The following is a 26527-nucleotide window of genomic DNA, read 5'->3' on the forward strand; positions in this document are numbered from 1 at the left end:
TGGTTGGTTTTGTTTTTAGAAAAAAATCCTAATTTTCACAACTTCCCATACTTTATTTTCAAGGGCTGGGCGCTGTCAGCCTGGAGTCTGTTTTCGTCTCTTCAGCAGGCTCCGATTGCAGAATATGTTGGAATTTCAGTCTCCAGAACTTCTAAGAATGCCACTTCAGGTGCATGTTCAGTTTGAAATTGTAACTTTAAAAAATTTAATGTCGTCAAACCATACTATTAATTGCAAAAAATCGTGTGTTTGGGGTTTGTTTCCAAGTCTTAGTAACCTTTTTTCTTCTGCCTTTGAACTTGCAGGAGATTTGTTTATACACAAAGCTTCTGGCTCCAATTAATTGTCCAGTTGTGGACTTTCTTATGAAAGCTCCTGATCCTCCGCCTGCTGTAACTGTCAGAAACGCTGTGCACATGCTTAAGGTCAGGAAAGGAGTAGGTTTAGGTGGGAATTTCATTTGATTCCATATTTGTGGTGTAGCAGCCTATCTTACTGGCTTCTGTTTGTACTGAAGCTGTTTTTAATTACTTCAGGATCTTTTGAATTTTTGTTTCTTGTCTGTTTTCGTTTTGTGTGGGGGGATGTGTTTTTCCGTGTCGGGGAAGAGAGTGGTTCAAAGTCGTCTCTGTTAATAGTTGGACTTGCTGCTTTAGTGTTTGGGAACAAGTCTAGTTAATGCCCAGTATTCACATCCGTTCTGCTTTCGCTGTAAACTGATTTTGTCCACTGTCCCTGTCCCCCTCTCCTTTGTTTGTTTGTTTATAAACAGACCATAGATGCCATGGACCCTTGGGAAGATCTCACTGAGCTTGGTTACCACCTCACTGAATTACCTGTAGAGCCACACCTGGGTAAAATGGTGTTGTATGCTGTTGTGCTGAAGTGCCTGGATCCTGTTCTGACCATTGCCTGTGCTCTTGCCTGCCAAGACCCTTTTGTGCTGCCCACGCTGGCCTCCCAAAAGCGTGCAGCCATGCTGTGCAGGAAGCGTTTTGCTGCAGGGACGTTCAGTGACCACATGGCCCTGCTCAGGGCTTTCCAGGTAGGATTTCATTTCAGAGAGTACTCATCACAGGAGGTCACCCATCAAGGCAAATAATGTACCAGTCAACTTGGAGGTAGAGTGGTGGACTGTGATTAAGGCCTTGGAGAAGATGTTATTTTTGCCTAGTGGCTTTCCTGTGTACTGGACTCATAAATGTGTGAGGGAACACTTTTTGTGGTATGTTTTGTTGATGTTTCCAAACCTTGTAAGATTGTGAGCGTTCCCACCATGTGCCAACAGTGTGGCTCTTTACATCCTACTACACTGATAACTTCAAATCATGATCTTAATGTAACGATCTTTATGGAATGAATCATTTTAACTTGACGTAATGATCACTGGAGTGAACAGGTAAAGAGAATCTAATTCTTGAACAGGAAAAAAATCTAGTTTGATGCATTTACTTCCAGAGTGGGTTTTGCCTTCATTTTATTGACGTGAATGTAATTTTTTTAAAATGCATTTTTTAGTTTTAGCTAGTCAAACTGATAGGCAAATGTAAAAAACGTTTTCAGGCGTGGCAGAAGGCGCGCGGTGATGGCTGGGAGAGAGCCTTCTGTGAAAAGAACTTCCTGTCCCAAGCCACGATGGAAATCATCGTAGGAATGAGAACACAGCTGCTCGGCCAGCTTAGAGCCTCAGGTAAACAGCTTGGAAGAAATTCTAACCTCGTTTTAAAGTCCAGCCTATAGAAATTGTAGCAGAAATAATGTTCACTGATGTCGTTTTTCTTACTTAATTTGAATCAGACCTCCAGGTACGCGTTGATGCAGGGTATGGTGTAGATGAGGAAGTGTGGCTGATCTAACCGAAGGCATGCTCATCTCCACATGGCACTGCATTTCAGTGTCGAGATGAATTTCTTTGGATCATTATATTTTAGTAAATTATTCCCATGGGAAGTGTCTTTGTATTGTAGAAAATAATTGTATTCTGTGTTAGTCTGCAACCCCCTATCGGGAGGGATTTCAGTGTAATGGTTTCTTCTTGATGCTGTTAAGGTTGGCAGTGGTGAAAGATGCAACAGATTAGTAGTTTATTTCACCTTTGTTTTCAAATTCCTTTTGAGAGCCAAACACAAGCTAACATGGCACCGTTTTGTCCTGTTCTTCTGACAGGTTTTGTGAGAGCCAGAGGAGGAGCTGATATTAGAGATGTTAATACTAACTCTGAGAACTGGGCTGTAATTAAAGCTGCCTTAGTGGCCGGGATGTATCCCAATCTTGTGCACGTAGACAGAGAAAGCCTGGTGTTGACTGAACCAAAGGAGAAGAAAGTGCGATTTCATCCTACCTCTGTTCTTGGTCAATCTCAGTATAAAAAGGTAAAATCACTTTGAATTTATAGTTCACCAAATAGAGCACTTGGAATCTATCAGATGTTTTAGAAACGTCTTTTCCTAGTTGTCAGTACTTTAAAAGCAGCAAGGGCATGAAACACTGCAGCTTTAGAAAATCCTTTTCCTACCGGTTGGTAGAATTGGAGTTGGTTCATTTTTCCATTGTTTCAATTAGTCCTTTCTCTAGATGGAACAAGGCAAAATGACAAAAAACCACCCCTAGCTGTAAAATTGTTGTAAAGATATAATGATCCCTGCTCTTAAAAGCAAGAAGTTCTGCTCTGAAACTTTTCTTCTTTAACATCTCTTTTTAAAGCAAAGTATTTTGTTTCATGGTGGTAGGATAATTTGTGCATCGGGTTGAATTCTCTCTCCTGCTTTTTTATTTGCATGTATATTTTTATTAATTTTTATTTTTATATATGTATGTATTATATACGTATATAATTAGAGACGTATTTCTTCCTAAAGATACAGAATCACAGAACGGTTTGGGTTGGAAGGGACCTTAAAGCTTATCTCATTCCAACCCCCTGCCATGGGCAGGGACACCTTCCACTAGTCCAGGTTGCTCAGAGCCCCTCGCAGCCTGGCCTTGAACACTGCCAGGTTGAGGCATCCACAATGTCTCTGGATGAAATAAGAAAGATGTTAAAATGTACGTTAACTACAGGTAGAGGGTATAATAGCCCAGTCTGACCTGCTCTTGCCCAGGTTCCCCCAGCAAATGGACAAGCTGCAGCCATCCAGGCCCTCCCTACAGACTGGCTTATCTATGACGAAATGACCAGAGCTCGCAAGACAGCAAACATCAGGTGCTGCTCTGCTGTGACGCCTGTCACCGTGTCCCTCTTCTGTGGGCCAGCCAGACTGCCAAGTAACGCCTTGCAGGCATCCTCAGCCTTCCGAGGTACACTGGAGTGTGGATTTGGAATGTTTCCATTGGCACACACCAGTGTGTGATGTGCAAAGCTGCTTTTTCAATCATATGTAATGCAGATATTGGCGACTTCTGAAATAACAGAAGTGGAATGATTCTTGTAGCTATTCAGGAATAGTTTGTAGGTTCTGTAACAAATGTCTCAGTTTTGGGATTCCTTACAGATTCATATCCATAACTGACACAGTCCTGGGGTCTCAGAAGCTACAGTGCAGTTTGTAAGGAGAGAATGCAGCCACAATGTCTAATGGTAATACTAGTACTGAGGAGTGTAGCATGTGTGTTCTTTTTCTCCAGACTGCTTTATTTGATACTTCAGACCGGATTATTCAAACTGGATAATTTAGAAACAATCAGTATGGCAAACAAGACATACTGCTTCTAGCTGACACATGCATTTTCAAGATATTTTCCACTGATAATTTCTAATGTCAATTAGCTGTGCTATTAACTAGAAGTAATGGAGAATATATAGAAGTTTCCTTTTTTTTCTTATTTAAATGGAGTGCTGTAGGAATGGAAGCAAAAATACCTGCTGCTAGTTCTCATAGGTTGAATCAAACTAAAAGTCCAACTTATTTGTGAAGCTTTTCTGTCTTGCTTTTAAACTGTTGACCTTAGAATAGCGTTCATGCTGATTGAATTGCACTCTAGGAAATAAGGATTCCTAATGAATAGTCATACGTATCTATAATTGGTTTTTTTCTTACTAGGTCTTTATCTAGTAATCTAGTAAAAAAATCTGCTGTTTTACTAGGAAATAGAGCCACGTGTGGTTTTACAAACAGCTTCAGGCAACGGCTGGAGAGTGGCTCGTGAATACTGGTGAAGGTACATGAGCTGAGTCAGACCACGTCAGTACAGGTTTTTACACAGTAGGATCTTCAGCAGGATCTGGCTACTTGATTGCTCCTATCTGGAGCAAAGACTTTGCAGTGTATTTGCAGAAAAGAAGAAGTAGTTTTACAACAGTTTACATTGTAAAGTCAATTTTAGAAGGAAAAATATTTATTGCTGGTAATACGGTAGTGTTCAGGTTTTTGTATATAAGTAGAAATAATACAGAAATGCTAATGCACCTTTTATCTTCAATTCAGGGGGAGGGGTATCTAATGATAGCAGTGACAGTGAGATGGAGGACAAGACAACTGCTAATCAGGCACTACTGAAGCTGGATGAATGGCTTCATCTCAAACTGGACCCTGAAGTACGTAAGAAATCACTCCTGTGTTTGCTTCATGTAGAAGGGTTATAAAAAGATGTAAAAAGGTTTTTGTAACATTTGAGTAGCCAGGAATTTTCTCTAAGAATGTCATGGTCCGCTGGGGTCTGTCAAACTAAGTACTCTGTGATTTAACCCATATTTCGTGAGCTCGTCAAGAGTTAAAGGGCTTCAGTCCCCTTTGGCCCAGAGCTGTCACGTGAATTCACGTGTTCAACGTGCACGTCGCAAGGTTTCGTAACCTACCACCCATGCCTTTCATATCTTGTACCTATGAGCAGAAAGTCAAAAAATAATTGGTCACCTAATCCAACAGTGAGAGTGCTCATCCCTCTTCCTCCATCATGGCGTGGGTGTCCTGTCTCTCGCCTGAGGGAGCAGGAAAGCCTCAGCAGTCCAGATGCTGCTGTTGGATCTGCTTCAGAAACTTTCTGGGCAATATGATGTTTTATGTGTCTGAGCTTGGCAGTTTTGTCTGTTTCCACGAGTGAGCACTTTCTGAAGAGACTGCCAGACAAAAGATAAGGGCTGCAGGGGACAGCAGGCTGCAGGGGACAGCAGGCTGCAGGTGACAGTGGCTGCATAATGGCCCTTCTGCTCTTTCTGGCCTCCTGTCCTGCCTGTGTGGTGCTCCATCAGGCCACAGCATGAGCTGGGATAGCCAAAATCTGAACAGGAGCTGAGAGAACAGTCACATTGGCATATTGTGTTTTTCTTTCTCTGAGAGCATAACCAAAATCGGATCGAAAATGGAGCACTTGAAGCTGGAATTGCTAAAGAAAGTTGCTATCAGATTTTGGAAGGAGAAATAAAAACCTCTTTGAAACAGAAGGCTTTAGGTCATTGAAGAGCTGTGGCTGTGGTAGGAGGTAGTTTATGGATCACGAAACACTGGAACTTACCAGCTCTAATAATAATGCTCTCTGTCCTAGACATGTCCAGAAGAGTGATTTTTAAAAATTTTTTTTCAATGGAAGCATTTCTGATAACATGGGAATTAGACTCTAGTCTTCTGAATTTAGTCATTGCATTTGAGCAGAAGTCTGTGTAAGAAAAATGTCACTTAGAGCTCTTTTCCCTCAGGTATGACTGAAGAGTGCATGAGTACAGATGGATTTGATAGGAAGGGCGTAAAGCATGAAAAAAGTGGGTTTTCTAGACAGATAAAAAGGAAAAAAAAATCTGAGGATTTACAATACAATGTTAAGTTTAGTACAGAGCTAAAGGAAATGCTCCAAAAATGACCTTGCGCCCAAGGAAAAGAAAGTAAATGAACATCTTACTTTAAGTAAGAGTTATTCCCCCTCCCCAAGACCTTGGTCTTGCCTTTCAGTTTGGACCTTGTTCTCACTGGAAGGCGAGGTGCTGCCTGATAGGAAAGAGCAGGGTACTCTCACCTGCCTGATGGAATCTTCATCAGTCTGTAACAGAACTGGAATTCATTTCAGGCTGCTGGCATGCTGTTGCAACTCAGGCAGAAGTGGCACAGTTTGTTCCTGCGTCGTATGCGAGCTCCTTCTAAACCGTGGTCTCAAGTTGATGAAACAACTGTAAGAGCAATTACAGCTGTTCTGAGTGCTGAAGAACGGTCTGCAGGTCTGCAGCAGCCTTCAGGAATCGGCCAGAGACCGAGACCTGTGACTTGTGAAGAACTTCCTTTGGCATCTACATGGAAGTCAACCAACAGTAGAAAAAGCTCAACAGAAACTGAATTCTCTGACTCCTCTAGTGCTGAAAAGTAAGATGTTGAGGTCTTCTAGACACTGTAGGTTGCAATTTATGTATGCAAGCATCACTTAAATTTCTGCTAGTAATAAGGAGGTGGAAATAGTGGCAGTACAGTTGAAAGGTGTGTTACTGTCCTATGCTGCATTGTAATCTCACTGAGAAGTATTTCATACACGTGCCTGCTGTTTGAGAGAGCAGTCAGGAATATTGTCCATGAATTGTGATCTTTGAGAAGTAGCAGGAGAGGTTTAACAATGGCATTAAAAAACAATGCATGACCGGTATGGGTTTTTAGTTAGTGTTTAATGTATGTTGTAGTCGCTGTAATACATGTGGTCATGCAGTAGGCTGACAGGTATGTATGTAAATTGTTCAGTGAGTGCTCGTGAAACTCAAGGCATGTCCTTTTTAGAGTTTCAGTGAAATCTACATCTCCTGCACTCCACCAGCCAAAGAAGTACAAAGAAGAAGACATTTTGCTCTCCAAACGATCCTCAGATGACGGATCAGCTCAGTCCTCAGTGAAGCCTGCAGACAGCGGTAGCTGTCCCAGCCCCTGTGCTAGTCCTTCTTCTCCAGTATCTGCAAAGGTAGAGTTCTCCAACGTACCACCCTGCTCTTGAAAAGTAAAGGGATGTCTTGCTGATACCATTCTGCAACAATTAGGTATTTTACTGCTAAATTAGGAACCTGACTTAACTTTTCATTTATAACGGCTGCATAATACTTCCTTCTGGAACTTAAAATCTAGACTAAGTATCCTTGTTACACTAGTTTAATACAGCAAAGATAATATTTGTGGACTGCTGAGGTAAAGCTATCCAAAGTAAAAAAATGAGATTTTTTTTTTTTCTAATAAATGGTGAAGGTGTATTAATTTTTTTCAACTAAATTAGTACATTGTACACACACTTCTGAAGTTTTTGGATTCTGCCTTCCTCTGTTTCTGTAACAGCATCCATTGATACAGATTCTCTTTAAATATTGTGTTATCTGTGTTACCTGCCTTATTATGACTGCTTGGGGTTTTTTGTGATGGTTATTTTAACAAAGCACACATTGAACGAGCTTGTTGTCATAATTGTCCCCATATACTTGAATGGTAAACTGCAGTGATACTAAACAGATTGCTGAAAGGAAACCTCATGGACTCACTGGAGGATTTAGTAATTCCTCTTGAGTTTTTCAGCTTTTAGGTTGAGCCAGTGTAAAAGGAAGAAGACATGTTTCCTGAAGGTAGAAATGGGAGTGGTGTGCTGTAGGCTGCAGTCTAGGATGATTAATTTTGGTGCCATCTCAAGGCGTGGCAGACTTAAACAAATTGTAATTAATCACTAAACTTTTTACTCCTATTCTGCTCTACTTGATTTCGGCCCCTCACGGAGGAATTGTCGAGAAGTGCTTTCAAAGTGTAAAACAGACGTCGGATACATTTTAAAGCCATTTCAGACAGGAGCAGCTGATTTTACGTTTCTTCTAGAAGCTGGAGGAGGAAGGGAGGAGCACAGTCAAGGATTTCTATGTTCGTGTGTGTAAAGCTTCAGAAATAAAGCCTGGTTTATTTTGTTGTATTTATTCATTTAATTCATTTTTTCCAGGGCTGCAGATCTCCTTCACCAAGACAAAATGTGCCCGTTCGGTACTTTATAATGAAAAGTAGCAACTTGCAGAACATTGATATTTCTCAACAGAAGGGAATATGGTCCACTACGCCAAGCAATGAAGGGAAACTGAATGGAGCCTTTTGGGAGAGCAGCCTGGTTTACTTAATATTTTCTGTTCAAGGGTCTGGATGCTTTCAGGTGAGTCCTTAATCTAAAACTAAGTACTAGCAGTGGTTGGTGGTTTAGGAGGGTGCAGGAGATGACTGTGTGTAGTGTGGACAGCTTTGCTTATGACTCCTGGCCTTCTGAGAAGCAGAGCAGTGTGCAGATGTCTGTGCTTGCTGAAGAAAGAGCATTTAATTCCTCTCTGAAACATGCTTTTCTAGTTAGCTCAGTTTGTCCCTCGAAGGCGGAGACGGAATTGCCTCCAAACATCACGAGTCAGAATAATGTTTATACCCTACAGTAATCCTCTAAAACAACAAAAAGCGCCCCAAAAATCCTGACAAAGTCAGGGATTGCTACTCTTTGCATGCCAAAGTGTGTATTGTAAGTGAGCAAGGAGTTACAGGCAAGTCATAGCTTTTTAAAGCCAGGAAACTCATAAATTTCTTCATTAAAATTTCAATAAAAACTGGTTTTATTCACTTCCAGTTAGGAAGCTGGCCATGATTCTTCCAGAGCTGTGTCTCGACTTCGTGTTCAGTGAGATGTATGTCAACAGTTTGTTGGTCAAATCTGTGGTCAGTTGGAAGTTAAAAGCTTGACCTGGTAGTGCAAAGTTGCACGTTAGCTTTGAGCCAGCTAAATTCAGTTGTTCCAGGTAAAGAAAGGCCCACTTACTTCTTCATATATAAGCTATTTGTAAAAATCAGCTGAACTTAAAATCTAAGGAACCAACCAAAACACAGCTGTCTTGGCAATACCACTGAAGGACTGCAGTGACATCCTGCGTACGATGATTTGGCAAACGCAGATGTTAAGACTGGCAAGTAATTTTCAGCGAGCCAGTTGATACCGAAAATGGGCGGTTGCATTGGTGCTCTCAGACAGGGAAGCGGGGAAGGGAAGGCACGCCGACGTCAGGAGTGCAGGTGGTTGACCTTGCCCCGCCCTTCCAGTTGTGACAGGGCACTGCACCCTCATGGGAATGTGGGATTAACTTCCCTATTAATCTTCTGTTGTCCCCAACTGTCTCTTTCTAGTCCACTTTTTTTTTTTTTCCACTGTTCCTTTCATTAATTCTCATTTAAGTCTGCCTTGAGCTATCTAGGACTGCGTGTCTTACAACAGCAGTGAGTGCTGGTAATTTACACAGTGAACTGCATCTTTTGGACTGCTACATCCTAACTGGCATAAATTCACCTGAATAGTTGATGCGTTGTCTGTGGGGTTGGGTTCGCTTCTGGTTTGTTTGGTGTGTGGGCAAATCAGGGTGTCCTGAAGTAAGTTAAATGCTATCTCGGGTTTGGGGTTTCTTTTGTTTTCTTTCTGAATCCTTGTCATGGTGGAATTTTGTCCAGCTTCACTAAAGAAGGAAATAAAAGCAACTTTGACTTCTTTCTTGGAAGAACAGCTACGCTCTCCTGATTCTATGTGAAAGTTAACATAGAGGGAACGTGAGAAGGAACAAATGGATTTCTGCAAAAATAACCTACAACTGACAAGGAATGTGAATATCTAACGGACTGTTCTCTACTAGAATATTCATCTTGATTTCCTTCTGCTTCAGGTGGTTTTGCAACAGCTTTTTAATCTGTTACGAAGCTCAAAAACCCTTCAGTGAGAATCCTGTCAGTGAGAGACATTCCTTACGGTCAAACCCTACAAGGCGTATTTGAAGTGGAAAAAGAAGTGCTACTTCTAACTTTCTAGATGTAAAACATTTTGGAAGCTCCAGCTTCATGGTGGAGAGTGTGTTAATCACTTTGAAACTATTTTGAAAGTTTCACAGGAAGTTCAGTTATTTCTCTCGTTCTGCCGCAGACAGATGGGGTCCCATTATGTCTGTTCTTTCCGTTTTTGTCCCAGGGGTTTGCTAGAATGGGTTCAGCAATTGGGCGTGAGAAAAGTCAAGACTGGGGATCTGCTGGTTTCGGAGGTGTGTTTAAGGTGGACTGGATCCGAAAAGAAAGCATTCCTTTTCAGTTTGCACACCATTTGCTCAACCCGTGGAACGACAGTAAGAAAGTACAGATAAGTAGAGATGGCCAGGTAATGTTACTCTCTTCTAAAGTTTTCTTTACTTGGTAGAACTGTGCATTTTTTATTGGCTTGTTCAGTTTGTCGCCGCTTGTTCATGTGTCTGCTAATCTGAATCCCAGTCCGTTGGTGCATTGTACCTTCAGCGAATGCAGAATTACCGCGGAAGTAATGGAGACATTTTGATAAAATCAAAACAGCTTCTTGCTTATGTGTTTAAAAAATGATTTAAAGGTGGATGCTTCCAAAAAGAAGTTGTTGGGGTTTTTTTGTAATTTAGTTCTGGAGGTTTGTGCCGTGTTTGGTTGAGATGTATTCTCTTAGACAGTCTGTTACACCCAAATAACTGTTCATAATTAGAAGGTTTTTTTCTGTAAAGCCTGAAGAGAATCCCGAGTTTTGAGGTAGAGTAAAGCTTAGGACCGTTCCCAAAGCTGTTAAAGCTCTAAATGCAACTACAAAAAGCCAAAGAATTGGCACAGAATTTCTCTGTGGCAGTTTCTGCCCTCTCTCCATCCCCTCCCAAAACATCTTGATGACTCAAGAGCTAAAGTGTTTGTTTCACCTTCTCTTCTCCAAAACCTCTCTCCCGTTGTAAGAAACTGGAGGAAAGAAGTACAAGGAAAGGACAGCCACCGTATTTCCTGTGACCTCTCTTTCCACATTCTCCACCACGCTTGATGGCATTCAACTTACAAGATGTGGAAAATAATGATCTTTAGTTAGTAAATGAGTGACCTGTGGGAGGTACCAAGTATCTGGTGCGTCTCTTCTTGTGTATGGAGGTAGTGTGTTCACTGGAATTATCTTTGGGAGAACTGACATCTCCCTGGGAATGGAGACACCCCAAACAGCCTGTAGGCCAGGGTGGCTTCTGAAAGTTTTTATCTCCTGCTGAACCCTAGTAAGAAAACCTTGCTCTGCTGGGAGTTCTAATGTTTGTCCCAATAGCAGAAGGGATGAGCTCTTGGAGAAAGTTTGAAAGCAATCACCGGCAACCTCACCTACTTCAGTAATAAATAGTTTCTGTATGCTCAGTGGTAGCAGTGCAGATAACTTCCCGGATTTCCCGATCCTTTCTAGGAGCTGGAACCACAAGTTGGAGAGCAGTTGCTGCAGCTTTGGGACCGTATTCCTTTGGCAGGAAAAAACCTGACCGAGCGTGCCAAGTAGTACGGCAGAGGTAGGTACTGCTGCGTTGCTTCCTGCCTTTGTGTAGAGGAAAAGCTGTCCACGTACAGTGTATCATCACAGTACAGTCTTTGTAGCTTGTGGAAGGACAGGTACACTTGGTACTAAATATTCTATTCATTTTGATTTTTTTCCAGCTGGTTTAGGTTGTTGAAACGCCAGCCACGAGAACCAGCAGCATGTCTCCAGTAAAGATGAGGAAGAAGGCGGCGCAACAACCTCCTGACGTTCTTAGTCACGCTGTGCAGCTAGAAGTGGAAAACTAAGAGGGAATTGTGTTGTTTTCAGTGTTTCCTTGCCAGCCTGGTTTTTGGCTGAGTTGGTTTTTTTACAGTAGCGTGCAGCTGATACTTAAAAATACAGTTAAGTTCAAAACAAAGTTTGAAACAACAGACCCCTTGTAAGTTGTCTGTGGGTTTAAAATAGCATAGCAGACAGTTCAGATATGCAGTTTACAGTTAAAGCTTTCTCAGCCCAGTACAAGGTATGAGAATGTAAATCTTAATTAATCAGTCTTGCAGTTCAGTTAAAAAAATAATAACTCCAACTATGTTGAAAGGCTCCGTAAGTGTTGGTTGAACTTCTGCATCCACAGTGCAAGAGAGAAGAATGTAGTCATATAAACACCTAAGCAGCTGGGGATGGGAATTTTTAATTTATTTAAATGTAATTATTTTTAATTCGTTTAAATTTTTTTAATTAATTATTTAATTATTATTGGATTTGATTATTTTAATTAAATTTAATTTAAATAAAGAAGAAGGAGCACGAGACTTTTGAGACTGGGTGTGTCCACTGGGTGTGTTTCAATTATTTTTCACCTTTAAGCTGTGACTCACACCTTGACAAGCTGAAACAGTCTTTCACAGGCCTGTGGCCAAGTGGCACTTCAGTAGTTCACTGACTTAGGCACTGGTAGAAGATTTGTATTTCTTTAAAAGAATATAAAAAACAATTGCCAGTACAATTTCCATGATCATTTAACATAGTCTTTGTGCTTTCTTTCAAGTTGTTTCTTTTTCTTCCATACCACTACTGTCTTGGTTTATTTGGCTTTTTCTTACTCCTTAACATACTGTACTGTAAGGCTGGTATAAATTCAGTGTGATCACTGTCAGCACTGTTTGTGGTCATTCTTTGGCTAAACCAAAACTTTTTTCTGCTGCTGAGCCTCTACCTATTTTCTCATGTCTGTTCAGGCTATTACCCTGTGCATCCATTTTGCCTTCTGTGTAGCGACCTCCATACATGCACCATCAGTTCTGCCTTTGCCAGGACTAACTGGGTGCATGTAGGGCTGTACTGCCTAACACACTGTGTCTCGAGACAGTGCATGAGGCTCTTGCTGCCTTTTACAGTACTTCCAGGCCTGTGCCCATGCAGGAATGTGGGGCAGTAGTGCCTTGTACAGATTTACAGGGCCCTGTGCACTCCAGGGACGGAGCTGGCCCAGAGAGGCAGCACAGGTGGGGTGTAATGTTTGGTTAAGCAGCCCAGATAGGACTTCTGCAGCTTGATGATAAAAGGGACAGTCCAGCCATGGAATTTGCATTCCACAAGGCCACTGGCCAGTCTAGATCACTTGAGTGGAGAAGAGATTGTACCCTGCTTGCCTGCCTGACAGAGACATGGTCATGGTAAGTCTCTGTATGCCCAGATGTTAGATCTAGCTCAGTCATGGTGAATTACATGATATTATTATTATTACCCAAGTAACTGTACTACTGATCTGTATTTTCTCGTGCACTGTATTTAGAAGTGGACTGTTTATCCCTTAAGCTGTTGGTCTGGTGTCTGTAACCATCTCCTTTTAGCAGGGCTGCCTAAAGCCCTTACACTCCGGTAGCAGAAGTGGAGTGCCACTTTGTGTGACGATACCAACAGCATCATCAGCCTGCAGAAGAACTCCAGCACTGCAGCATAGTTTTTAGAGACACCCCACCTGCCTGATCATGACTGAGTGTGATCACCATACCTGAAGTGAGAACTAAAGCAGGAAGAAGGGCAAGGACCTGAACCTATCTGAAAAGTAATAGGGCAGCAGCAACAGCCAGCAATTCAACCCAATCCTTGCATTGGTGATGACAAATGGGAGAAGTGGCCTGTGACCATCCCCTCAGCAACAGTAAAAATCCCAGATTGGAGGTTGTTCTGTGTTGAGAGTAAATTAAGTTCTTGCAAGCTAGACCATTGTCCATAACTAGAGTGTGGAGGAAGGGAACATAAAGAGGGTTCTGAAGAATAGTCAAGAGTTTTGCAAGGTTTGTTCATACATGAACAAAACTTGGCTGAGGAGTGCCGGTTCCGGACAACTCCAGTCATGTTCCTCAGCACAGAAGGTCCGAGCTTTGCCAATGTCTCATGGGAAAATGCTGAGCTGTGCTGCCTCCTCAGGAACATATTCCTGCAAACAGGGAAAGCTGGCAAGCTGTTTAGCCATAGACCTTTTTTGTTGTTGTTAAATACTGTGCAGCGTGAAACTGCTAATCTGTCGCAACTATTTGCTTCAATATTTGCTTTCTTGCATTTTCTTTTCCCCACTATTGAGCTGGTGTAATTTCTGCTCCGTCATCACAACACCTACAAAGACGTGGTGGGCTTAATTGTAGTGAAGGATTTTTTGTAGCTTCCATTTTAAATGCTTGGCACCGGCTGTTGTAGAAATGAAATCACAGCTCCTACCTGGCAGGCCCAGCACAGGCTTGTGGTTGGATTAGTCCATAGTTACTCCCAGGCACTTTGTCTTTAGAGCGAGTTAAGAGGGGTTTCTGCAGCTACTAATTCTAACTTTTGTTTTTGTGAAGTGATGCTGTAGTGATTGTTCAGAGCAGCCACTTCTCCAGATGTATTCGGTCGTGGTGTTCACTGTCTGGAAAACATTAGCAGTTAGTCTCGTGTTGCTCTACATCTTGCTGTTCCCACTTAGCTGCTCTGCTTTCCTTCCCTGTGGATCACGCTGCGTTGCTTTCAGCCGTCACCCCCGCTGCCTTTGTTGCATCTTCTGACAGGAACTGCAGTGCACAGAGTAGGTGATGCTGCTGGATTAAAAGCTTTATTTGCTGTTTTGTTTCATTTGGCAGATGTTGAAATGTGTCACCTAAACAGGAAGGGTAAGTCTGGGTTTAAAAGCAAATTGGTTCTAAGGAAAGCAGATTGGGGGTTGTATTACATTAGAGAATAGTCCTGAAAACACTAAAAAGCACGTCTCATTGCCAAATCAGGCAGTCTAGAGAGGAGGCTCTATTTTATTTGTGTCAAGCCAAGAAGCAATTTTAAAGCTGATTTGGCACCATGCGGGTGTAAATTTACTAATTTTTGCCTTGTGCTGTATAGTGCACAACTCTGAGATTTATGGCCTCATCTCTTTTAAGTTTGCAGACATGAGTGATCGTACTGCATTTGGTACTGCTGGGGTGTGAGTAAAGGTTGTAGCACAAAGCTCCTAAATCATGTACCACTTCCTTCTATCCACAGGGAATGTCTGGTGAATCCTGGCAGCACTCATATAAGGCCAAGGAATAGGGAACAAAACACAGCTGCCAAAGTTGCTTCACTGTGAGGGCAAAACCCAGTCCAGTGGAGAGCACCAGGCCAGCGCAGCCCGCCCTGCCCTGCCTTCAGCACCGTGCGGAGCCGTGCGGCACCCCTGGCAGGCAGCCGGCAGCCGCACGTGGGGCTGTGCCGCGGGGGCTCCTGAGAGCTGGCGCGGCGCTGGGACAAGCCGCCCCAGCCCTGGCGCTGCCCTTCTCCAGGCTGCGGGCAGCAGCACAGGCTCTCTGTCCCTGCCCAATTGTCTGCAGTGGCCACCGGCCCGCAGGTGCCCTTGCCCGTCCAGGGGATGTCCTCGCGCAGGGTGCCGCAGCTGCACAGCCGCACTCGGGGGACGAGCGAGCGCAGCTCGGCCAGAGCAGAAGCTCGCCTTACCTTCCCAAGCTCACCTGGGAAGTGAGCGGCCAAGTCATCCTCCCTGGTCGGACGGGGCTACGGCAGGAGCGTGCTCGGGATCAGCCTGCAAGAAGCCGGGTGCGCTCGCAGAACAGCACAAAGGGCCGGCGGCCGGGTGCCAGCCAGCCCTGGCAGCCTGAGCGTGGCACACAGCTGGCAGCCTCTGGCCCACCGGCCTCTCTGCCCTGCGCAACAGCAGTCCTGCCGCTGGCCGCAGCAAGGACGTGCCAGTGGCGCCAGCGGCTCCCCGGTGCCTCTGCCTGCTGAGTAGCACCACAGACAATTCCTCCCTCCTAGCCACACATCCCTGACACGCCAGCGCAGGCAGACGTGGGTGAGAGGCAGCCTTTCTCACATTTGCCAGGTCCTCAATCAGCCTCTCCACCCTCCTGGCACTCAGTGTCCTCCTCGGGGCAAGAGAGAAGTGGAAGGAGGTGAGCAGCGATGTCTCTGCAGCTCGGCTGGGGGAGGGAGCGGTGCTCAGGCACAGAGCCCAGAGCAGGGAGACACTCGCTGCACTGTTACAAAAAGGATAGGATATTGGATTTTAGAAGTAGTAAGGCTAAGGCTCTGCTAGGCTGTAAGGCCTCAGGTGTAGAAATAGTTCTCTGGGGAAACAGGAATAGAATGTACTGGGTGGGGAGGTTAGGAATAGTGAATTAGCTGGGCATGGTGAACCCGTTAGTGAATTAGCTGGGCATGGTGAACCCGTTAGTGAATTAGCTAGGCACGGTGAACCTGTCTAAAAGTAAATTGTTCTGGGTTGATATATGTTGCATGCAAGGGGGATTTCAGTGGTAGGAGCTCGTTGAGCATTATCTAAGACTAGACAACCATAGAGAGATATGGCGTAGGGTATGATTATCAATTGTTAATCCTTGTGATGTATGTTTTACTTTGAAGATTAAATCTTGTATGTGTGCCAATGTTTGAAACTGTATAAAGAGCTGAGTGAAACGATAGGCCTTTGGGAAGCCTGATTTGGGACACTAGTCCCCAGGTCCCCGGGCCCTGAATAAAGCACCGCATAAACTGACTCTCTGTTGGTTTGTGTTTGTGGTCGGTGGGCAACAGTTTTCTGGCGACCGCGGCAGGACTCCGGGGGTCGTAGGGGCGGTTCGCGGGGTGATCTGCTCCGTGCCGGCACCAGGTGATTTCTGGGGAGACATCAGCCCGTGCCCGACCCCGCGTCCGACGGACAACCGTGAGGTAAGCCCACAAGGTGCTTTATTCCTTTTAAACCGGTGGTGGTAGCCTGCCCGGTAAGACGAGTCTCTACTCGCAGGGTTGGGGCATTGGTTTGGATTATAAAGCCTAGGCGCTGGCCGTCAGACAGAGCGAAAGCTTTGCAGAGCCAGCCCTTGCTTCTCGCGGCGACGAGATAAGCAAGGAGGGAATTGGATATTGTGGTAATTGGTATTGGTATTAGTCTGTGTGTTACTAGGTGTGTGTGTGTTATTGTGTGGTTGCATACCTCTGGAATGATGCCGTTGCGGGTGTTTCGGGCTTTGTCAAGTTCAGATAAGGATATTCCGGAGGATTCTCCCCTCGGGTGTTTGCTAAGTCATTGGAAGGAGGGTAAATTGGGACGGGAGCTGCGGAAAAGGGAATTGATTGATTATTGTAATAAGGTATGGCCTGAATATGAAACTGGGGGGATGCAGTGGCCGTGGAATGGCACTATTAATTCTGAAATTATAACCTCCATGATGCGGTACCTACGGGAAAATGAGAAGTGGGATGAGATACCCTATTTGGATTTGTTCTATCAGCTAATAGGAAAAAAGGATTGGCAGAGGAAATGTGGAATGATGGTGTTAGAAACGGAACCAGAAGAATGCGTGGGTTGTAAAGAGCGAAGGGTACGGTTCTCTGAGCCTGAGGAGGATGTGTCTTTGTTGGTATCACCATCCGACCCAATCAACCTCCCCCTCCCGGACTCAGATTCTTCGGAAGAGGAATCTGACTCCGAGGAAGGAGAGAGGGAACGATCCCGAACTCCCGAACCCAGGGAGAGAGGGAGGGAACAATCCCGAACTCCACTCTCCCAGCGTACTCGCAGAGGGCGTCTGGACAGGGGAAAAAGCGCTTCTCGAGCACATCTAATGGCCCCATTGCGAGAAGCAGTTGGACCAACAGGGGATCGGGTCAGAGTGAAAGTTCCGTTTTCCCCCAATGATTTAATAATTTGGAAGCAATCTGCTGGAGCTTATAGAGAAAATCCTGAAAAGGTGGCTCGGGTGGTGAAAATGGTAATAAAGACACAGAATCCGGACTGGAATGACCTACAGGTGTTGCTAGACTCGATAATGGATTCTACGGAAAAGGAGATGGTATTTAAAGCTATGTCTAATCGGGCAAGGGACATGATTCAGTTGCAAGCACCAGCACTACAAGGAATAGGGAATGTGAATGAAATAGTACCAAGGGAAGATCCAGAATGGAACCCTAATTTGGCAGAAGAGTATCATAGGTTGCAGGTTTATCAGGAGCTGTTGGTGGAAGGAATTCAGAGGGGAATCCCAAAGACTTTAAATTGGTCTAAGTTGTATGCGGTAAGACAGGATAAGGCAGAGTCACCATCTGCGTTCTTGGAGAGGCTGAAAGAAATAGCACGGAGGTATACAGACTTAGACGTGGAATCGGAGGCAGGAAAACTACAAATGGCCTTGATATTTATGGGACAGTCACAGGAGGATATTAGGAGGAAGCTACAAAAGCTAGAAGGGAATGACACTCGGGACTTGGAGAAAATGCTTGAAGTAGCATGGAAAGTGTATAATAATAGAGAAAAAGAGGCAATAAAGAAGCAACAAGCAAGCATGTTGGCAGTGTTACAACAGGCAAGTCAGATGAATGTGAGAGGCCGGGGGAGGGGACGAGGCAGAGGAAACGGGGGTGTGGGAAGAGGTGGTTTCGGAGGTTTTGTGAATCAGAATGTAGGGAATCAGATGATGGGTAGGGGTAGAGGTAAATTGGGGCCCAATCAGTGTGCCCGATGCTTCGCCGAAGGTCATTGGAAGAATGAGTGCCCCCTCAATTTGGGGATGGGGACACCGATGAGTAACTTTCCAGGAAGGAATCCCATAAATCAGGGAATGAACGCGAATGATGGGTTAAACCCTTTCGCGCCAGGACCACAAGGTGTTGCTCAAGCCTTTATGATGGGGAACTATCAAAATCAGAGCTGACTAGATAAAGATCTAAAAGTGGTCCTGGAAGTTGACGGGGGGCCCAGGGAATTTAGGGTAGATACAGGAGCCACTTTCTCTGCAATCAATGAACAAATAGGACCGTTAAGTGATTCAGTTGTGAAAGTAGTAGGGGTGTCGGGGGAGGTGGTGGAGAGGTCATTCTTGCGGCCACTGGAAATCAAATTTGGAAACAAAGAATTGGATCACCAGTTTTTATATATGCCAAGCAGCCCGGAATGCTTGTTGGGGCGAGATTTATTATCGGCACTGGATGCAAAAATCATATTCGAGAAAGGGCGTGCTAAACTAGAAATCCCGGAGGGGAATCTGGCAAAACTTTTTGTGATTAAAGAGACAAAGACAGAGGAGATACCCCAGGAAATAGAGCAGGCAGTAGTCCCGTGGGTATGGGAAACAGGGACCCCGGGCAGATCCAGGGTAGCCGTTCCTGTAAAAATTGAACTAAAGGAAGGGGCACACCCGGTAAGAGTTCGACAGTACCCTATTAGTTTGGAAGCCAGGAAAGGAATTGCCCCAATGATCACACAATTTATAGCATTAGGGATTTTACAAGAATGCGAATCAGAATTTAATACTCCAATCTTTCCGGTAAGGAAACCAAATGGGAAATACAGGTTGGTGCAGGACCTGAGAGCAGTAAATGCAATTGCCAAAGATATACACCCGGTGGTGGCCAATCCATATACATTGTTAACATCGATTTCTGAGAATTTTCAGTGGTTCACAGTGATTGATCTAAAAGACGCCTTCTTCTGCATCCCACTGGCCCCCGAGAGTCAATACATTTTTGCCTTTGAATGGGAAAGCCCAGACACTCGCCGCAAGCGACAGTTAACATGGACCAGGTTGCCACAAGGATTTAAGTGTTCACCCACCATTTTTGGAAACCAGCTAGCAAAGGAGTTAGAGGAATGGAAAACTACCAAGGTAAAAGAGTCTCCTTTTTCTTATGTTGTTTTACAATATGTGGATGACATACTCCTGGGAACAGAGGAGCGGGGACTGTGCTTAAAGTTAACAATTGAACTATTAAACATGTTGGGTCAGGCAGGATACCGAGTATCCAAGGAAAAAGCGCAGCTGGTGCGACAGAAGGTAATTTATCTGGGATGTGAAATATCACAAGGAGTTAGGAGAATAGGGGTGAATCGCATACAAGCCATCTGTGCAATCCCTGTACCACGAAATAATCAGGAATTAAGATCTTTCCTAGGGATGGTCGGCTGGTGTCGCCTGTGGATTCCGAATTTCGGACTCATGGCCAAACCACTGTACGAAACAATCAAGGAACCCGAATTCAAGTGGGGTAAGACACAGCACAAGGCTTTCCAGGAATTAAAGCAAGCACTCAAGAGGCCCCCGCCCTGGGTCTGCCAGACCTGACAAAAGACTTTCAATTGTATGTGCATGAAAGGCAGAGATTAGCTTTAGGAGTACTCACACAGCGATTGGGGTCATGGAAGAGGCCCGTGGGGTACTTCTCGAAACAGCTGGACATGGTGAGCGGAGGGTGGCCGGGGTGCTTGCGAGCAGTGGCTGCTACGGTAATCCTAATTCAGGAAGCACGGAAACTGACGCTGGGAAAACACATCACGGTATATGTACCTCACATGGTCATAGCCGTCTTGGAACAAAAAGGGGGGCATTGGCTCTCCTCCAGCAGAATGATGCAGTACCAGGCTCAGTTGCGGGAACAAGATGATGTTGAATTAAAAATAACCAACCATCTCAATCCAGCAGAATTCCTCAGGTCCACCCAAGAGGAAGGAGAACTGGAGCATGACTGCGTGGAGGTGATCGAACAAGTGTATGCCAGCCGTGAGGATCTGAAAGATGTCCCGATGGCAGATCCCGATGTGGAGCTGTTCACGGACGGATCCAGTTTTATGGAGCATGGAACCAGGTATGCAGGGTATGCTGTGGTGACACTCCAAGAAATAGTGGAAGCTAAAGCACTGCCTCCAGAAACTTCAGCGCAAAAAGCAGAAGTATGGGCGTTGGTAAGGGCATTGGTCCTTAGTAGAGACAGGAAAGTAAACATTTGGACTGATTCAAAGTATGCATTTGGTGTGGTTCACATCCATGGGGCTTTGTGGAAAGAAAGAGGACTTTTGACCTCTCAAGGCTCACAGATCAAACATAAGGAAGTAATAATTCAGTTGCTGGAAGCTGTACACTTACCTAAAGCAGTAGCGATCATGCATGTCCGAGGTCATCAAGCAGACTCCGGGAAAGAATTTCAGGGGAATCGGATGGCAGATGAAGCTGCGAAAAGGGCAGCCAGATTGGTCTGGACTCAAATGGCTCTGATACCGACAAGAGAAAATCCCGCTGCACCTTATTTAGAAGAGAAACCGTGCTACTCTCCGGAGGATGAACGGTTGGCACAAATCACTGGAGCAAGAAGGAATGTTGTAGGATGGTATGTAACACCGGTCGGACAAGTTATACTGCCAGTAGGATTGATGAAAGTAGTCATGGAAACTGAACATAACAAACTCCACTGTGGTGCAGAAGCATTGGTAGAATATCTAAAGAAAATAGTACTCTCTAATTCGATGATAACAATGGCCAAAAGAATAAATGCCACCTGCCCGATTTGCATTAAAAATAACCCGTTGGTTAGAAGACAGGTCCAAATGGGGAAAATACGTGTAGGGCCACAACCAGGGGATTATTGGCAAATAGATTTTTCCGAGTTACCAAAATCTCAGGCATACAAGTACTTACTAGTTTATGTGTGCACCTTTTCGGGATGGCCCGAAGCTTTCCCTTGCAGGACGAATCAGGCCAAGGAGGTAGTGAAAACCCTTCTCAAGGAAATTATTCCAAGGTTTGGGGTTCCTTTAGGAATATCATCAGATAGAGGACCACATTTTACTGCAGGGATCGTGCAGGAAGTTTCTACTATTCTGGGAATTCAGTGGCACTTACACACCCCCTGGAGACCTCAATCTAGTGGTCAGGTGGAACGAATGAATCAAACTCTGAAAAATCAAATTAAAAAGATTTGTCAAGAAGCTAAAATACAGTGGCCCCAAGCATTGCCTCTAGCCCTTCTGAGGATTAGGATTAAACCACGAGAAAGGATAGGGGTAAGTCCGTATGAAATTTTGTACGGCAAACCATATCATGCTGTAACCTATCAAGGGGACCCACATGTAATTGGGGATCAGATGATTGTAAATTATGTTCTGTCTTTAAATAAGACCCTTGCAGCACTGAGATCCACGCTGGAGTGGAATCGACCGTTACCTCTGGACACTCCTGCTCACGATATTCACCCAGGAGATCAAGTTTACGTGAAGAACTGGTCGGTGGAGCCTCTGAAGGAAACATGGGACGGCCCCCATCAAGTGATAATGACAACTTACACCGCCGTCAAGGTCGACGGGATCAACAGCTGGATCCATTACACACGGGTCAAAAAGGTCCCCTCCCGATGGTCGGTGGAACCCCTATCTCCCACCAGAATGGTGTTCAAAGCCAAAAATTAATGCTGTTGTTGTTACTCTTGAGTAAAATAATAATTGTTGAAACCTTTGTTAAAATCACAATACCTGAATCAAGGGTGTGGGTACCGGAGAATTCAAATGTAAATCTTACATGTTTGTTTGTCGATGATCAGGGAGCTGGATGGGACAGAGTCAGGGCACAATGGAAATGGATCACCAAGGATCAAATTCCCGATAAAGGAGTAGAAACGGTCTGGGATGAGAAGCAGCAAAAAGGTAGGATTACCCTGCAGATATCCAATATAACAAAAGCCAGAACAGGAAAATACGCTTGTGTGGTTTGGATAAAAGGGACTTATGATTATGGATTCGTAAATCTTGACATTTTAAATATCTCCCAAACAGAATCAGAAAATAAGGTCCAGGTGAATCTCCCAAATGGGAAAGTAGATATGTGGGACGGACCTCCCCTCAGAATAAAATGTACTCATAGGTTTAAGACAGGGTGTCAGAAACAGATTAGAATGAAATGGTGGAAATGGAACACGACACAGGAAATGTGGAATCCACAGGTACAAGGGACAAGTTGGTGGACGCTGGGAAATGAGAGCAGGGGATGGTTGAATATAACGAACTCAGAGATTGGTAGATCGGAGGGTAAATATCTTTGTGTTATCGTTTGTGGTGATAGTGGAGGTTATGGGGTCAGGAAGGTAGAAGTGGTATTACAACAGGAGCAAGGAATCAAGCCTGAACAGGAAATATATAACGCAAAGGAAGGGCAGGATTTGGTTTTAAGATGTAGGATACCAACCGAAAGCTATACTGAGTATGAATGGTGGTTTGGAGGACAAAGCTTGGTGGCTCAAGGGAAATATCAAATTAAAAGAAAACCCCAAGAAATAGTGTTAGTAATTAAAGAGGTCCTGGAACAGCAAGATAATGGACAATACTGGTGTTGGGTTGCTCGAGATGATTGGTGGGCAGCCGGGATGATTAGTGTTTATGTTGAAAGAACAAGGGTGACTCGGCAGGTACTAGAGGATGAAATCCAAACCAAACCAGAGAATCTGATTGTGGGTTTAATTAGGGATTTTGGGCAAACACAAAATGTATCAGCAATCACTGCATGTCTGCCTTTGCCCCATGCGGCAGGAGACCCTATACCATGGGGAATTATACCAGCTCCAGACATGCCTGCATCTAATCGAACAGTTACCTTAAGTTGTACCCAGGAGATTAGGAGCCGAACTAAATTGGTTAATCGGACAAATGTGATAAGGAGGAAAACCCCGAGGACTCGAGCAGATTGTTATAAGCTTCCAAATGCTGTATTTACCAGAATCGGAAGATTCCAGGGAGTAGGATGGTGTGAATACGATGAGAGGCAAACACGAGAAGTCCCGGCAACTGAACAATATTTTGAAATAACATGCCAGAATGTTACAAACACAACTACCATGGAACAATGGCAGACAATCTGGGGACCTAGTTTGTTGGAAACTTATAGTTATATAGGAACAGTTCAATGGTGTATTCATTGGAAGGGACGGAAAAATCAAACTTACTCAAAGACCTATCAAGAACAGGATAGTTGGAGGAAAGATGCACCTAGGATGACCGATTGGAATTGCACTGAGGTCTTCACTTGTGACAGCCCAAGTGAGTCTGTGAGTCTACTGCCGGTAAAGGTACTTTTGAGATTTGGCTGTGAATGTAGGGGATATAACCACACGATAACAGACAAAAATACAGAAGGAGAGTTAAACTGTAAAACTACATCAATCCGAGCTCCAGGAAATTTAGTTTGGGTAATGGGTCATGGACATTGGACCACTCATATGCCGGTAGATGGTCCAACTACACAAATTACTTTAGGAGTTCCAACTCTTTGTCCTTTCTGGAAATCGACAAAATTGACGGCCTCAGAAATACAAATAAGACATAAGCGAGATATAAGTCAGGAAATTGGGGACATAGGGTTAGAAGAAGGGGAAGATTGGCATGAACCTTCTTCAGGAATTAAATTTGGGTGGGTATTAGAATCTCTCTTTGCACAAATATCATCATATCGAAACAGGGAAATGTTGTACAAATTGTTAGGACAAACAGAAAGGTTAGCGGCTGTGACTAAGAAGGGATTCAAGGACTTAAATCTGCAGTTACAAGCTACGTCTAGAATGACAATTCAAAATCGGATGGCTCTAGATATGATATTGTTGAAGGAGCATGGCGTATGTGGATATCTGCATGGTAGAGACGACCATTGCTGCATTCACATCCCGAATGTTACACAAGAAGTAGAAAAGGATATAAGTCAATTAGAACGGATTGAAGGAAAGGTGAATGATATTCAGAAAGAGGCAGAACACAATTGGGTTGGAGAACTGTTCAGCTCCCTGGGAATTCGGATGTCCGGATGGATATCCTCAATTGTACAATATGGAATCATGATTGTTATAATCATTTTAGTTGCCTTAATAGTATATAAGTGTCTTTTAGGAATGATTGTCAAGGAAGGTCAACATACTCGGCGAATAATGAAGGCGATAATGCGAAGAGAAGTCCTGGCAGAACCAGCCGTTCCACCTCCTGCTTATCGCGAAACAGCGACATGAATTGTTGAGCATCCTTGCGAACCCAGAAGAAGCTCGAAGGATGCTCAAAAGGGGGGACTTGTTACAAAAAGGATAGGATATTGGATTTTAGAAGTAGTAAGGCTAAGGCTCTGCTAGGCTGTAAGGCCTCAGGTGTAGAAATAGTTCTCTGGGGAAACAGGAATAGAATGTACTGGGTGGGGAGGTTAGGAATAGTGAATTAGCTGGGCATGGTGAACCCGTTAGTGAATTAGCTGGGCATGGTGAACCCGTTAGTGAATTAGCTAGGCACGGTGAACCTGTCTAAAAGTAAATTGTTCTGGGTTGATATATGTTGCATGCAAGGGGGATTTCAGTGGTAGGAGCTCGTTGAGCATTATCTAAGACTAGACAACCATAGAGAGATATGGCGTAGGGTATGATTATCAATTGTTAATCCTTGTGATGTATGTTTTACTTTGAAGATTAAATCTTGTATGTGTGCCAATGTTTGAAACTGTATAAAGAGCTGAGTGAAACGATAGGCCTTTGGGAAGCCTGATTTGGGACACTAGTCCCCAGGTCCCCGGGCCCTGAATAAAGCACCGCATAAACTGACTCTCTGTTGGTTTGTGTTTGTGGTCGGTGGGCAACAGCACGGCCCGGCTCAACTCCTTCTCCAGGGCTTTCATGGATGGGACACAGGTCACTCGGGCTCCCTTGGTCCCGTGAAGAGGGAGAGAGCTGGATGACCCCCAAGCTGCCTCTCCTCTCTTGTCAGGCAGCTCTTCCTGAGAGCTGCCCACAGTTGCAGGGGCAGCTCTCCCCAGCTGTGTTCCCCTGTACGGCTGCTCCTGAAGCACTCCCCAGCTTACCCCTGTGGGGTGCCCACCCACAGCTCCTTCAGCACCTGGAGCCTCAAAAAGAGGCGAGCACAGGCCCTGCTGCTCCCCAGCCCGAGGGCAGACGTGCACCTGCCTGGTCCTGTGGGAAGGACACAGGGGCAGGACGAAGCCCCATGGTGAGGGTAGGACAGAGTTGCTGCCCAAGCCCTGGTTCCCTTTGATGTGCCCCAAGCAGAGGCTCTCACCCCTCCCTTCTGGGGACCAAAGAGTGCTTGGGGGATGTAGGACATGGAAATACCCACATCCACTCCCTGCCCAGGCTCGGCATGAAGGGCAGAGGTCATTCCCAGGCTGGTGTGTGCATGGCTGGAAACCTCTCCTGCCCTGCCATGGCATGTGGCACCACAACTCACCCAAAAGTGGCAGTACAGGAGCTGGTGGGACAGGTGAGGATGCTGGAGGTGCCGTCTTCATTGCTGCCTTCCTGCTGCTCCTCCACTTCTCTCTCCACCACTGCTGCTCAGCACCCACAGCTGCTCCATGTCCAGGCAGAGCCGTGGGCGCGGGGTGGTGTCCCGGCTGCAGAGAGCAGAGGCAAGCAGGGCATTGCGTGTGGCCTCCCACACACACTCCCTGCTGCAGAGCCCTGGCATCCTGCCCTGCTGATGTTGGGATGACACTGGTGCATCCAGCACCAAGGTGCTGGGGCCTGGCACTTACGGCAGGGTGTCTTTGCCCCAGAGCCAGGGATGGGGCAAAGGCAGCTGGGCTCTGAAGGTTTTACTGCACCTTGGCCACCACCAGTTCCTCCTGGAGGAGGAGAAGGCGCTTCTCACTCATCTTTGGGCCGCGGCTCAGAGCCGCGTCCGCGCTCAGCACCGCCTCGCCGCCGCTGAGAACCTTCCTGCGGTGCAGAGAGCAGCGGCCGTGAGGAAGGCGGCCCCTTCTGCCGCGGGACCCGGCCGTGCCCGCGTGTCCCCAAGCTGTGGGGGAGCCTACCTGGAGCCGAAGCAGCTCCTGGCCTGGGACAGGAGGACCCTGGCCTTGCCGCAAGGACACGGGCCAGTCGCTGACAGCGAGGATGGGAAGCAGGATGGCAGGGCTGGGTTGGTGCCGCTCGGCCAGACCTTGCCTTCTCCCGGTGTCCATCTGGGCCGGGACAGCTCCTTGCTGCTGGTTCTGCTGGACGCTGGCTCCAACTGACCAACAATTAGAGC

The 26527-nt window shown here is 45.2% G+C and overlaps 1 protein-coding gene and 1 long non-coding RNA gene across 3 annotated transcripts in view; one reads left to right on the top strand and one right to left on the bottom strand.

The window, feature by feature from the left end:
• The window catches only part of LOC138103989 (3'-5' RNA helicase YTHDC2-like), a 30504-nt gene extending 17134 nt beyond the window's left edge, over nucleotides 1-13370 (top strand). The window contains exons 18-30 of one of the 2 annotated variants that reach the window (XM_069002672.1): nucleotides 64-169; nucleotides 306-425; nucleotides 773-1045; nucleotides 1564-1690; nucleotides 2167-2372; nucleotides 3102-3297; nucleotides 4425-4534; nucleotides 5998-6287; nucleotides 6690-6867; nucleotides 7876-8079; nucleotides 9913-10095; nucleotides 11167-11266; nucleotides 11412-13370. In XM_069002672.1, coding sequence (XP_068858773.1) covers nucleotides 64-169; nucleotides 306-425; nucleotides 773-1045; nucleotides 1564-1690; nucleotides 2167-2372; nucleotides 3102-3297; nucleotides 4425-4534; nucleotides 5998-6287; nucleotides 6690-6867; nucleotides 7876-8079; nucleotides 9913-10095; nucleotides 11167-11256 — 2083 coding nt within the window. In that variant the 3' untranslated portion in view covers nucleotides 11257-11266; nucleotides 11412-13370. The remainder of the gene's footprint in view (nucleotides 1-63; nucleotides 170-305; nucleotides 426-772; nucleotides 1046-1563; nucleotides 1691-2166; nucleotides 2373-3101; nucleotides 3298-4424; nucleotides 4535-5997; nucleotides 6288-6689; nucleotides 6868-7875; nucleotides 8080-9912; nucleotides 10096-11166; nucleotides 11267-11411) is intronic. The other variant, XM_069002673.1, reaches the window with a different exon arrangement.
• Nucleotides 13371-14151: 781 nt separating this feature from the next.
• LOC138103991 (uncharacterized) lies at nucleotides 14152-25882 on the bottom strand. The gene is made up of 3 exons (XR_011147910.1): nucleotides 25724-25882; nucleotides 15199-15283; nucleotides 14152-14371 (listed from the first exon to the last, which is right to left on the bottom strand). It is a non-coding gene; the product is annotated as an uncharacterized lncRNA (long non-coding RNA).
• Between the last annotated feature and the right edge of the window lie 645 nt (nucleotides 25883-26527).

The sequence above is a fragment of the Aphelocoma coerulescens genome (assembly GCF_041296385.1).
Source record: "Aphelocoma coerulescens isolate FSJ_1873_10779 chromosome Z unlocalized genomic scaffold, UR_Acoe_1.0 ChrZ_unloc_scaf_3, whole genome shotgun sequence".
NCBI classification, from domain to species: Eukaryota; Metazoa; Chordata; class Aves; order Passeriformes; family Corvidae; genus Aphelocoma; species Aphelocoma coerulescens.